We start from the raw sequence: 15,354 nt of genomic DNA, 5'->3' as shown, positions 1-15,354 counted from the left end.
ATAAATTCAAACAAGAATAATAACATACAAATGATGTTCTCACGTTCTCACAATAAATACTGTTCTCAAATGAACTTAATTATATATATATATATATATATATATATATATATATATATATATATATATATATATTAAAATTGTCCGCCTTAGCTACAGTAAAATTCCTTCATTTTTGTCTATTTCAGTAGTTTTCCTATCTCTCTTTAGGTTTTTTCTTTATGTTTTTGGCCGTTTGGGTGTCAAATGGTATCTTTTACATTTTCCTGTCTTTGTGTCTTTTACTTTCCACGTGTTATGTTTTGTTTCTTTTATTTCCACGTGTTCTGTTATTAATTCCTCCACCCATCCACCGCCTCAGATTTTTCTTGATTCTTCATTATCGCTTTCTGTTTGAAGTCCATTCCAATCCACCGGTTTCCTCGATCGATTTCCCTCAAAAGCATCCGACTACCATACCAGATAACACCCACCGACACATCACCAACACCCTCCGTCGCCAACTCATCAACATCACCCACCGTTCCTAGAGTTTTCTTTTCTTCTATCTTTCTTTTTTTGCGATCGATGCTCCTTTTCTTTTGCCTCTCGTGATGGTTCTCTTCTGCTCAAAAATTAACACAGCCTCCAACCGGGGTTAGTACCGCCAAACCTTCACCGACTTGCTTCCAGCTACGATGTTTCCCATCTTCGCTACCGCCAGCCCCCACCTACTTTAACCTTACGCGTCTTCATGCCGACCGCCTCAACGTACTATATCCAGATGATGCTACTGACGACGCCTCCGCCTCCGCCTTCTTTCACGCTGTTAACGCCACCCAGTTCAAGTATACATCTTGGTTTCTCATCTATTATCTATTTTTCCTCCACTATTAAATGTAGTTATGGTGCTGATTACTACTAAAACCGTCACTTTTTATCTCTTTCCTTGGGTAACAACACTCAAATCCAACAACATTTAAGAATGGGAGAAAGTTCAATGACTATCAATTAAGAGATAGAGATAGTTGTTGGCGCCTTTGTGCTGATGCCGATACTGTTCATAGCAGAAAGAGGCAACACTGCTGGTGGGTTGGAGTGGCGATGGTGCTGTGATTTTCCAATTATCAACCCTAAAACTTCTTATTTTCTATCATATAAACCAAAAATTACCTTGATAAAAAAGTATTTGAGTATCACGTAAGAATTCTGAAATTTGTTATGCATGTTCAAATTTCTGATTCGAATTTTTTTTAGCTTTCAAAGATGGCATATGTAAACTGAAGATGAAGAATTGAACCGGTAAGCATCTGCAATCGTCTTTTTGCCTTTTGCTTGCAGAATAGTTTTTGTTCCTTTTTTATTGACATTTTTAAACGGCATGAAATACTTGGTGATGTGTACGTTTGATTGGAAGAGGTTGCTACTCATCTCCAAATTTACATGCTTTGTTTTTTATTTTTGTAATGTTTCTGTCGATTTATAAGGGTATGGTTGTGGTTTTAGTGATGTTTTGATGCACAATAACTGTTCAACGAAATGTCTGCATAAAACTTAAGTAAACTATATATGTTTGTTTGCTGTTTGTTTTTTGTTTTACATCTTTTTAATTTTAACGACCTTACCATCTATATTTAGTTTACTGATATAGTCCATTTAAGGATGATCATAGGTTCCTTATTGACCTCCATTTTAAACATGGATGGCTGCTCGAAAGTTCGCTGCTATTTTTGTCTTTTACTCGGTCGCCCTTTCGCATTGCTTAATAGGTAAAAAGGGTAATCTTATAGTTTTCATACCATTTTTTTAAATGTTTAGTAATTTGTTTCTTATAAAATTCATTATGTTTTGATTTCACACCTTTAGTTAGTAATTTGTTTCTTTACATAGACTGCATTCCAAGTCTTCCACTACACTTCAAAATCAAGTTGGTTAATAATAAAAGCTTTTTTATTTGTTAATTTGGTGGTATTTGTTATACTCTTCTTTTTCAACCTGTGTATGCAAATGACAAAATAACTTATATACCCTTCATTTGTTTCTATTTTGTCGTTCATAATTGGATCAAAAAATTATAACGTAAAGACTAAAATGGACCGTTAATGAAATACAAATATGAGCTTACTAAAGTTGTAGAAGAATTAGGAACCGGTGAAATTTTGCTCAACTGTGATGGTATCTAATCAATAATCAAACGACATGCACATTTTTTAGTTTCTTTCTTTATTTATAATTTTTTTTTTTTTTTTTGAAAAAGTGTTAATAGTTTATGTATGAGTTTTTATTTTTTTTTATTTCCAGGTCAGGGAAAAAGGTTTGATATTAATTTGATAAAAGTATTCTCAGATGCTATGCGCATACCGGTGATCGCAAGTATTGGTGCAGGAATTGCTCAACATTCATCACATGTTTTTGAAAAGAAAAATGCTTCAATGCCTGGTGCACGCAATTTTCATAAGCAAGAGGTATTGCAATTATTAATTAGTGTATATCAGGTCCCTGATGTAGCAAATAATTACGTAATTGGTCCCATCGCAATTAAATGTTACAAAAAGTCCCTATGACATTAAATTCTTACGTAAATGGTCCCCGTAATAGTTTACTATTACAAAAACCAGTTATGTAAGAGTTAACTATAACATGGACCATTTCTGTATCAATTTACTGCCATATGGACCATTGGTGTGACAATTTACAACAATGATTAAGAATTGAAGTTTCAAGATATTATAAATTCTCCATCTATTAATGCTGATTATAGGAAGATTAATAATTTGGCTGGAAAAAATCGATTGGATTCAACATTCTTTTTGATGATTACAAAAGTTTGGTTAGGTGCAAAGGAGACAAAACATGATGAAGGATGAGGTAAATGATGATTGACTACTCTTTTAGATGTATTTTGAAATGATGTTATTGGGGAAAGAATAGAAATGTATATTCCATTGGAATCAATAACGACTATTGGAATGAAATGGAATGAATCATTTATGAATCATATTACTTATAACAGGTGAATGACAGATTGTACCATTTTTGGAATGACCATTTTTTGTAGTTTTGTCCCACAAGGCAACTGACTCTCCATTACGGATCTGATCAGCTACAAAAAATTGTGTTGCCCTGAATTTCTTTTTGCTTTCGACTTTTTTAAGTTTTGGTCATTATTAAATGGGAACAAAATTAAATCAATTATGTTTGTCTTATTTTTTTGCAAATTCATACTCATGTTTATGGGAAGAGTTTATGTATAGTCAAATTTGTTATTTATTATTAAATAATATATATACTACACCAGTTTTGTTAGTATTTGTTTATCTATGACAATTTTGGTCCGTATTTCCGATATAAGTTAAAAATGATGATTGGATAAAAATAACTTATACCGGTGTCATATTGGTAGTAAGTCTAAATCGATTTTTCATAAGCTTTGTTAAACACCTTCAAAATTTAATATTGTTTACTTACTTTTTCTAGACTTGGATGGAGTTAGGAGGGGGAGTCGTGAATTAGAGAGAGGCTGAAGAGGGAGACTTAAAATAAGGTAGTTGCTATTTCCACTTATTAAATTGTTTCATCCACATGAGGTACAACATATTGTAGTTATCCTACAAGTTAGTAAAACATATATTTTCAATTAATGAATCAATTTATTAAGTTGATATATCACTTCTGAATAATAAGGAGAATAATCGGAGAGAGAATGAGAGGGAGTCACGGTCAAAAGAGTAGCAACATTCACTAAAAATATCTTGTTATCTCAGCACAAAAATCTTATAATCTTATATTTTCAAGGATATCGGTAAGTTTGAGTTAAAACATCTGATATTTTCAAACTAGGTTATAATTCATGTAGTACATGGGTTGATTATAAAAAAAATATTTAATTGGAATTTGTGAAAAAATAAAGCATAGTTCGTGTACAACTCTACTATTAATTGACAAGTTTATAACCCGTATAATATACGGTTGATAAATTAAAGTAAGATAAATAATAATTGTAATAAAATAAATGGAATATGAGATTATTTATAATTGAATATTTCATATAATTGATTACCTTTGAATTTTAAAATCTTTATTAATAATTTTAAGGGATTTAGAAGAAGATTTAAATTTAAATTTAAATATAAAATCATTAAAAAAAAAGACGTGTCATTTTTTTAAAATAAAAGAAAAAAAATTCAAAATTATAGAAAAATGACACGTGGCAAGTTTAGGATTCTTTTATTAGAAACTAGGCGAATGTCCGCGCGTTGCGCAGAAACACCTATATAGTTGAAATCTTTACAAGTATATGTTTTTTTAAATATAACAATAACGTTGTTACTAAATTTGAGATAATAATTTATATACTAAATTAATATAAAATATTGATTATTTTGAATTATATGATAATATACGCATCTATTATAACTGTGTAATTTCAACCATTTGAATGACTTCTACCTGCGAGTTACTTATGAATAAAATTAAATATAATATATAGCTTAATGTTATTTATAGATTTTGTTATTGATAATTAATTTTTTAAAATTTATTTTCTTAACGTTTTAACTTCTATCATTATAATTATTTAAAATATCAGACATTGTTTTTTTATTTTAAAGGTAAAAATATAATCATTTATATAGAGTTATTTTTAACCATTATTATTGTAAGTTATTTTAAGTTACTTCTTTGAAAACTTTTAACGATTATACAAATATATTTAGGAAATATTTTAGTTAAATTGATATTATATTTTAATTTTTTTCATTTAACACTACAATTTATCATTTTTAGCTATTCACAAAATATTCATTGGATTTTTTAAGTGGATATTAAAGTTGACACTATAATGTTATATTTAAATTAACAGTTTAAGTATTTTGTCCAAACAGTTCCAAAGTTGTAGCTTTAAATTGATAATGGTTTATATACAACAACATATTAAGTCTAATAAATTAAGTATAATATGTTAAAAGTTAAAGAAATAACTTTATAAGTGTAATAAAGATGTTATTTTAATGTTGAAATCTAGTTTATTTAAGATTACACTTTAGGTTTGATATTTATTTAATCTTATTAACCAAATTATAATCATTATTAGAAAGACACTATAATTTATCACTTTTAACTATTTGCAAAATATTATTTGGGTTGTTTAAGTTAAACTAAAATTTATATTTAAGTTGGTCCCGTAATGTTATATTTAAGTTTATGATTTAAATATTGTATACAAATTGTTCAAAAGTTGTAACTTTAAAATGATAATAGTTTACATCCGACAATATATTAAAACTAATAAATTAAGTGTAATATGTAAAAAGTTAAAAAAACATAACTTTATAAGAAGAAGTAAACATATTATTTTAATATTGAAATTTAGTTTATATATGATTACACTTTAGGTTTGATATTTATTTAATTTTATTAACCAACTTATAATCATTATTATAAAGAAATTGAAAAGTCATGGGAGTTTCAAATAAATGTGGTGAAAGGCAAAATACATGGGAGTTTCAAATGAATGTGGTGAAAAAAAATGTTTCCTTTATAATATAGTATGATATGATATGATGATAGGCGAATGTCAGCGCGTGGCACAGAAGCATCTATATAGCTGAAATCTTTACAAATATATGTTTTTATACAAATTTATCACTTTTCACTATTTACAAAATATTCTTTAGGCTGTTTAAGTTGAACTAAAGTTTATATTTAAATTGATCCTATAAGGTTATATTTAAATTAACAATTTAAATATTTTATATAAATTGTTCAAAAGTTTTAACTTTAAAATGATAATGGTTTACATACAACAACATATTTGACCTAATAAATAAGTATAATATGTTAAAAGTTAAAAACATAACTTTATAAGTAGAAGAAAATATATTATTTTCATATTGAAATTGAGTTTATATATGATTACACTTTAGGATTTATATTTATTATCTTTACAAAATATTAAATCTAATAAATTAAGTATAATATGTTAAAAGTTAAAGAGATAACTTTATAAGTAGAAGTAAAAATATTATTTTAATATTGAAATTTTTTTATGACACTTTAAGTTTTTTACTTATTTATCCTTATTAACCAATTTATAATCATTATTAGAAAGACGCTACAATTTATCACTTTTAACTATTTACCATATATTCTTTGGGTTGTTTAACTTGAGCTAAATTTTATATTTAAGTTAATCATGTAAGGTTATATTTAAATTAACAATTTAAGTATTTTTATACAAATTGATCAAAAGTTGTAGCTTTAAAATGATAATGGTTTACATACAACATATTAGACCTAATACATTAAGTATAATATGTTAAAAGTTAAAAAAAAAAAAAAAAAAAAAAAACTTTTTAAGTAGAAGAAAATGTATTTTTTAATATTAAAATTTAGTTTATATATGATTACACAACCAACTTATAATAATTATTAGAAAGAAATTGAAAAGTAATGAGAGTTTCAAATGAATGTGGTGAAAAGAAAAAATATATGAGAGTTTCAAATGAATGTGATTCAAGAAAAAATACAAGCTTTATAAGTATATAATGAAGAGAGATAAGCCATTTTGAGTGGACCATTCAACACGTTTTTCTTTAAGTATATATAATGTGGTTAGTACCATAATGCATTTTGGATAAATTTCAATCTGTATGACACGTTCAACTTATTTAATATGTTTCATATTCTACTAAACCTTAGAACTTTATATATTAGGTGTGAGACACATATATTATACGAATTGATTTAAAAAAAAAAATTAAACATTAAAATATAATTAGAAAATATTTTTTAATATACAACTATAAAATAAAAAAGAGATATGCATTTATTGCAATTTAATATCATATATATTGTATTTAATACTTTACATATATAAATATATGACTTTAATTTTAAAATTGAAACAAATCAAAAATTGACAAGTCTAATATTTATTTAAAAATTTTCACAAAATGACAAATGTCAAAACTCATCAGAAATTGACATGTGGCAAAAAAAAAACTTTCATTTATTAAGGAGGATTCGACCTATCAGTAATAAATATTATCAAAATCAACCGGATGCAATTTGCAAATAATTAAATTGAAATGTAATTTTTATGCTTTGATAATTATCGTTCAACCACCAATGAGGCTAAATTATTATTGTTTTTAAAATGTTGGTTAGGTGGGTTACAGAGTAAGACCACTCGACCGGTAACTATCCTTTGCTTAAAGCCAATCCACAAGATGCGTGGACGTCATTTTAATTTAGTGTTGGATTCCTTTATCATAAAAAGTTATCAATGTATCATCTATGTTGTTTGGATATAAATTTTCTTACTTAATTCATTTATAATATTTTAACTATGTATAGAAAGAAAAAAAGTCATTATATTTTTTATTGTTTTTTTGCAGTTTAAGAACAATAATATATTTAATTTTACAGGTTTAACATGTCACCTATGAAGTAACTTTTTTTTTTTTCATTAAATGCAGTTTATAAAAAAAATAATAAATAAATAAACTTGATCACAATCACAATTTTTTTATATTTAACTTTTTTTCTTAATTAGCAGTACTTTTTGTTAGAAAAATATATTAAAATTATAAAAGTTGTTAAATGATGTGTTATTATGCCTTTTTTGTAGGTTTTTTTTTTGTAAATTTTCATTTTATTTGTATTTTGTTAAAAATGTTTCTTGGTTATCACAATAAAAATATTTTACAGTTAGACAATTTTGATTTATAATAAAATATTTTCAGAGCTTATGCAACATTTTTTTTACATTTTAAAATAAGATATGTTATTTTTAAATGATTTGGTATTGACATTTTTTTATTGTGGGACCTACTCCAAAACAAATATCAATATATCATTACATATTTTATCTGGTTATTCCTTTTTCATCACTGTTGAAGATGAATTAAAGCTTGAAACTACGACATCTTAGTAACCTTATAAACAAACAAATGCAAACGAATTGAAAGCATCATATATAATTTACCCTTAAATAAACAAGTAGACTTAAAATATAATATTCATAATGGCTATAACTAAGGGCTTATAAGACATAAAACAAAAAATTTATAACATCCTAATGGCTAATTCCGAATTAAAGTACATATATTAAATAAAAAAAACATGATATTTGAATGTAAATGATGACTCACAAGAACATTAGCAAATGAAATCAAAATTAGTGTTAGGTCTGGAAAAATGAATCAGAGTGTAGAAGGGAGTTTAATTATAACCTTCTAGCAATCAGAAAAGTAAGATATATTGCACTTAGTCCTAATATTCATTCTGTTTATGTCAAACTTATTCATTCATATTGGTTCAAGAATTATTTATTCCGCTTTATGTTCAACGATTCAAATACATTTTTATAGACGCAATTAAAATTGGCTCAAAATTTTTTCCAAACTCAAGGGACGAAGTTTGAGAGCTACCTAGCAACTAGCAAGGTTTAGTGGGTGAAAATCAGTATTGTATGTTTATTGAAAAGATAATTTGCATGTATATATGGTACTCTATTTATATGTTTTAAACTCATATATTTTAGATTCATGTTGATATGTTTTGATTAAAAAAAAACTTATGCATCAACAATAGTCCAACAGTAGGGTACTACCAATAGTATATGTATTGGTTCAACAATTTCCTAGCTTACCATGGTAACATGAAAACGATGTTTAATAAAAATATTAAAAAGGGGTAAATGGTGTATTAAAAAACTAATATGATATGATTGCGACAAAGTATCATACCTCTTCGTTTAAATAAAAAAACTATAATAATATTTTATATCATAATTTATTAAAGTATCGTCTAACAATAACTTTGATTTTTTTTATTTACCCTTTAAAAGATGAGTAAGTAGATGTAATGGTGAAATTGGTATGGTATCGATTATTTTCTTCATGAAATATGTACCGTATCGATTATAGTTGATATAAAATTCTTACTACAACTATCATTTCAAATATATTTGTATGTTGATAATGATATATATCATGTATATGGGTTTTGTGAATGAGGATCTCCGTGTTCTACAACATTGTCACTACAAGAATAATGAGCATTAGCGGCGACACATAACTTTCGCGTTATGTGTAGCCCCTAAAAGGTGGCTGTCGCCGCTAATGCCTATCGACCCCGATCCGCGTCGAAATATGAGGTGAAACCCTAGCCGTTGATTTTTTTCTCTAATCCAATGACTGAAAATCGATATCGTACATACCAATACCGGCGACACCAATAGCAGCGACAGTGTCGCTGCTAATACTCGAAAATTTTGACCGCCAAAGTTTCCCCCCAAAGTTGTCGTCGATAATACTCAAAAATTTTGACCATCAAAATTCCCCCCAAAGGTGTCGCCGCTAATACTCTATATGTCGTCGCTAATACTCAACCTGTCGCCGCCGCTAATACTCTTCGCAGATATAACCCCCTTCAGCTCCTTCTTCCCTCTTCTGTGAACTCCTCTCTCTTTATCATCACCATGCTTCTCTGCCAGATTACACACTACCACATGCTTTCTATATGTTTATTTTAAATTTTGTATGTAGAATGTGTATTTTATATATGTATGTGTATTTATATGTGTATTTATATGTGTATTTTGTATGTATTTGTGTATTAGTATGCATATATATATATATATATATATATATATATATATATATATATGTGTGTGTGTGTGTGTGTGTGTGTATATATATATATACATATATGTGTGTTTTCATATGTGTATTATGTATGTATTTGTGTATTAGTATGTGTATCATGTATGTATGTGTGTTTGTATATGTATGTATATGTTTTTGTATGTATTTGTGTATGTATGGATGTGATTTTGGTTATATGTTTTTATAACGATTTTATATTTTTATAACAGTTTTTATAATTTTATATTGTTTGTTTTGTATATGGAAAGAATATTTTAAAAAAAAATATTAAAAAAAGAGAAAACTACAATTAGCGGCGACACTTTTAGTGACGACAGCAAGTATTAGCGGCGACTAGCTTATTAGCGGCGATAGAGTCAATAGCAGCGACTTTTTTCATTAGCGGCGACAAACTGATCAATAGCGACGTGACAGTACCGGCGACTCAGTACCGGCGACATGTCGCCGCTATTAGTATTACCGGCGACTTTTGGAACTTTTGCCGGCGACTATTGTCGCCGGTAATGACCTTTTTCCTTGTAGTGTGTGACACATGAACGAGAGTTTTGTGAAACATAGTTTTACAATAAATGGGATTGAAAATTCGATCCAAAATCATTTTGTTAATTTCGACAATTAGTTTAAAGCAATGGAAGTGCGAACATGAATTTAAACTTTAAAGTTTAATAATATGATAAATGTTATATCAAGACATTTAAAATCTTAAATATCAAACATACTAAAAACTTAAATATACAATATCCCTATTCTAATAAAAAAATAGTTTTAATATCCTTTTGACATATGTCATCATATTAGGACTCCTAATTAATACACATTTTATTCTTTTTTTTGTCATGTGTCACTCTATTAAACATCTTAATTAATGCATGTCACTTGTCAACCTATTAATTCTCTATTTCAAATTTTAAATTTTTTCACTTTAATTACAATAAATTAATAACAATGCAATAAAAATTCATAACAATGCAATAAAAATTAAAATAAAATTAATACAAATTATAAGGTGATATAATTTCACATATTTATTTAAATTAACGATTATAATTGATTAATATTAAAGTTTAATTAATTTTGTAGCCGTGGTTTCACGGGTTATAAACTAGTATATATATATATATATATATATATATATATATATATATATATATATATATATATATATACTAATAAAAGAATAGCTCTTTTGTCATGTGTCATCATATTAGACATTTTAATTAATGTGTTGCCACTTGTCAATCTATTAGTTTACCATTTTAAATTTATTAAACCTACTCATTAATGTGATTCTATTTTAAATTTTAGATTTTAAATTATTGTTTTCATTAATTCACAAATAAAAAATATCTAATATATATTAAAAATTAATTTTATATATTTATTTGAATCAATGATTATAACTTCACATAACTAATAAAAATATCTCTTAAATTAATAATTTATTTAAAATAACTTATTATTAATTTTGAGTTTTTACTATAAAAGTTTGATTAATTTTATAACTGTGGTTCCCACGGGTTATAAACTAGTATATATATATATATATATATATATATATATATATATATATATATATATATATATATATATATATATATTAGTCATATCTTGAATTTTAAGAGATATAAGTTACAAGTTATGTATAAATAATTATTAATACTTTTCAGAAGTTTGAAAACTTGAATTATTGAAGGTTATTAAGAAATCCAATTTGGAAGAAAATGAAAATTTAAAATTTAAATTCATGTTTATAAATTAATTTATATTTCTTAAACTATACATCGATATTAATTAATTTATATCAATAGTATAAACAGACAATATAAATATAAGGTCTAAACATAAATATATTAAACAAAAATGGTACCTTATATTATATTATAAAAATATGAGTCATATCTTGAATTTTAAGATATACACGCTATAAAGTCTTTTAGACAAATCAATTATGCATAAATAATTACTAATATTTTCCAAAAGTTTGAATACTTGAATTATGGAAGGTTATTAAGAAATCCAATTTGAAGCAAAATTAAAATTGAAAATATTAAATTTATGTTTATATATTAATTTATATTTCTTAAATTATACATCGACATTAATTAATTTACATCAATAGTATAAACAGACAATGTAAATATAAGGTCTAAACATAAATATATTATTTAAAACTGGAAAATTTTTTATTACATAATAACTAATAATAAAATCTAATAACTATTTACCCATAAAAAACTATTCGCCAAAAAAACCATTTATCACCGCCGCTTTGCGCGGAAATATATATATATATATATATATATATATATATATATATATATATATATATATATATATATATATATATATATATATATATATATATATATATATATATATAGGGTTAGGTTATTTTGTTTTTACTAACTATTGCGTGCCAGAATGCACAAATCTAGTGTACCGTATGATAGTAGAATATGATAACATGTACCGTATAATCACACAAATTTCAACATAAGGGCATTTTAGTCAATTAATCTATATTAAAAAAGGAAATTTTCGGATTTTTAGGGATGATTAATTCCTTTATTTTTTAAAAATCGGAATATTTTAAATTAATTCAAATTTAAAAAGCCGATTTTATTCTGTCAGAATGATAGAATGCGAACCATAAACTAGTAAATATATTTTTCGATTTTATTCTGTTGGAATGGCAGAATGCCAACCATAAACTAGTAAATACATTCTGAAAGAATACACAAAAAAATTCTTGAACTAATAATATAACAATAATTACATTGTATGATTGTGATTCATTGAATAATAACAACATTCTGAAAGAAAAAATAAAAAAAAAAACATCAAAATCTAACAAAAACACTAATCTATTCTGAAAGAATATTATTTTTAAGCAACACTTTATACATTGTAGCATAACACATTCTAGTATAATACACTCTCGTTCTATATGTTTTCTTCCTTCTCCACATCAATGTTAGCCTCTTCAAAACCTAAATCTACAAAGAAAAGATAATCAATTTTCAAAATAAAAACAATTCAATGCATTATAATAGAATACAACAATAAAATATTCTTACAGAATAAACTATTCTTGCAGAATGGTTTTGAATATTCTTAAAGAATTTGTAACATATTCTATCGGAAACGAATGGTAATTACCGGATTTAATTTGAAGAAGAATTCCAAAGCCAGGGTAAATATTGGATTCAAGTTGGAAAGGCTTGGTGGGGGAGGGACTAAACTTGTTAAAAAGGATGAAAGTTTGATATGGAGTACGGGACTTGAACCCGATGATCTTCCCTCCCGTTTTAAGGTAACAACTCCCATACCCTAACCCTAACTCGTCTTCTCTCTAGCCGCCACCATCTATTCGGAGTTTACCAAGCCGCCATCTTCACCCCTCTTACGCTGCCAGCCTTTTGCCTCCACCATCGGTGTTGCAAAGCTGCTGTTGAAGACGTGAACCGCCACCCCCTTCACACTCGTGTTTCGACCGGCAAGGCCACCGACTGCCTCTTGAGGCTCTGCCGACGTTGTTCCGGTTTTCTGTGACAACCCGGAATTTTCATTTGTGCAAACTTTAAAGTCAAGCACTTCAATTAAAAGTCAATTACATTTCTAATAATTTTTAGCCAATTTAAAGTCCGTTTTAGTGTTTTTAGTATTTATTCTTCAAACGAACTGATGAAAGGAAGTACCGTCTCGAGTCGTGGAGTTGCAAAACCGCACATACCACCTTAATAAGGAGTTCACGGACAAACTTTTAGAGTTTGGGCCGTAAACTCCCTAGTAGCCGTGAACTCATGGCTTAGACATGAGTTTACTCCCCAAAACCCTCATTTCTCACTTTCACCCTCAAGTTTACTCCCCATTCTCTCTCAACTATCAACCCGTTCTTCACCCGATCTTCTGAAAACGTAAGTAATTCTCGACTTAAATTGTTGTTATAACCTAATATCTAGTAGCTATACATCATTTCATCCATTCATTATTTCTTTTTAGCTAGATCTTCAAGTGTTCTTCAAAACACCAAGAACACACACTAGTGTTCTTGGATCTTAAACACCCAATCGAGCTTTTATCTTGTAAGTACATTTGCCGTAGCTTCTTGTGAGCTTAATATGAACTTCATAACACTTGAAAATCATCAAGAATCATAAGAACAAAGGATTTCACGGCCAAGGATGTTCTTGGGCCGTGAACCCCTCTTAAGGTGGCTAAATGGACCCTAGTTCCTTCCTAAGCCTTGGTTGCCAACCTTGATCCTTCCTAGAAGTGTTTAAGACCTTAAACAACAATCAAAACTAGTCCCCGTGAGAGTTTACGGCCGTAAACACATAAGGATATGGTCCTTAGGCCGTGAACTCTACAAGGTAGTGTTAGTGTGCCCCTAATGCTTTCCTAAGGCTTGGAATTGATCATTGGATGCTCAATCATGACTTGTAAGACCTTAAAACAAAATTTGGCACTTAGTACCATGAGTTTACGACCATAAACTTATGGGGAAATGGTCATGGGCTGTGAACTTCATAAGGAGTGGTCCTTGGACCATAAACTCCAATGTCATGCCATACAACCCTTAGATGCAACCCGTTGGTACCATTAACACTTGAATCAAAGTGTTTCTATATCCTAGGGTGTCTTAACTTGATTAATTAGTGATTAAATGTCTAATTAGATACATATATGTTTATTATATGTTAACTAGGATCATTGTGTGTGTACAAGTCTTCACTTGTCACCTACCACCTTGTCCAACACTTCAATACAATCCACTCACTACAGGTGAGTTTATACCCCCTTAGTTAACCTTTGAAATGTTATTAAATGTTTTGTAAATGCTTTATGGGGGAATACAATTTGAATCATGATAGTTATTAGATCAATCACATGTGATTAATAACTAGCATACAAATGGATTTTCTATACTTTAAACTATTTTACCAAACAAATGACTTCAAACTACTTATCAAATTATTTTACATGTCAAACTCTTTATCAAATTCACTTTTGTATACTAAACCTTTCTTTTACAGATTTTCAACTTATATATTGTTAAAACCATGTCTACTACACATATAGTTATATAAATAAGGTTTGAAGGACTTAGGAGAGATAACCCACTTTATTTCATGTCCTTGTTTGGTTGTGGACTTAAAGTACCCGATTGTTTGCCCGAGTGTCGTTGAATCCTTACTTATATATTATGTATATATGTATAGATATAAAGACTTTTATCTCAGTTCAATACATTCAGTCATACAAACAAGGCTACTAATAAACTATAATATGTATAGTTTAGGGTTATATTACTTACTACTTCTAGTTCAATGAAGCATACAAGAGTCAGTCCATTCATGAGTCATTACTTACTACTACGAGAACTTATACAACTATACTATGATGAGAACATATACTATGGCCCGAGTTGTAACCAGAATCTCCTGAAGGGAGAGCGTGAGTTTGCATATAGATCTATATTGGATTAACTATCCTACACCTTGCTGCTAGCTACAGCCGGACCTGCAGGTCTGCGGGTGCCAAATGTCATACCTTTTGACGACTTACATTGTCGTGTTTTCCAGTCGATAGTATGGTACAATTAATCACATAATACCTTTATATAAATCCGGTTTAAGGTAGTTAGTACAGCAGTAGTCCCTATAATACAAAACTACAGTAAGACATTAATTTACCCTTTACA

The 15,354-nt window shown here is 27.8% G+C and overlaps 1 protein-coding gene across 9 annotated transcripts; it reads left to right on the top strand.

The window, feature by feature from the left end:
* Positions 1–240: 240 nt before the first annotated feature.
* Positions 241–7,379, top strand: LOC111903872 (imidazole glycerol phosphate synthase hisHF, chloroplastic). 9 transcript variants are annotated; one of them, XR_008226632.1, is made up of 6 exons: positions 241–1,067; positions 1,237–1,748; positions 2,281–2,444; positions 2,741–2,847; positions 3,457–3,523; positions 7,147–7,379. XR_008226632.1 is itself a non-coding variant. In XM_023899640.3 (3 exons), the coding sequence occupies exons 1-3, from the start codon at positions 1,682–1,684 to the stop codon at positions 2,747–2,749; spliced, it is 240 nt and encodes a 79-aa protein (XP_023755408.1). In that variant the 5' UTR covers positions 243–1,681; the 3' UTR covers positions 2,750–2,977. The 9 variants fall into 9 exon arrangements, 1 of the variants encoding a protein (XP_023755408.1); XR_008226631.1 differs by having other exon boundaries at positions 244–1,281; positions 1,641–1,748; positions 7,147–7,376; XR_008226630.1 differs by having other exon boundaries at positions 245–1,281; positions 1,652–1,748; positions 7,147–7,375.
* The last annotated feature ends 7,975 nt before the right edge of the window (positions 7,380–15,354 follow it).

The sequence above is a fragment of the Lactuca sativa genome, chromosome 9, assembly GCF_002870075.4.
Source record: "Lactuca sativa cultivar Salinas chromosome 9, Lsat_Salinas_v11, whole genome shotgun sequence".
NCBI lineage: Eukaryota > Viridiplantae > Streptophyta > Magnoliopsida > Asterales > Asteraceae > Lactuca > Lactuca sativa.
The sequence above is the reverse complement of the archived record's forward strand: the minus strand, read 5'-3'. Positions and strand labels throughout refer to the sequence as shown.

Excerpts from the sequence above, each read along its gene's own strand:
- LOC111903872 (XM_023899640.3), top strand. The coding sequence starts at position 1,682 with ATGGCTGCTCGAAAGTTCGCTGCTATTTTTGTCTTTTACTCGGTCGCC. Across the intron at positions 1,749-2,280 it reads CCTTTCGCATTGCTTAATAG|GTCAGGGAAAAAGGTTTGAT; the intron begins GTAAAAAGGGTA and ends TTTTATTTCCAG.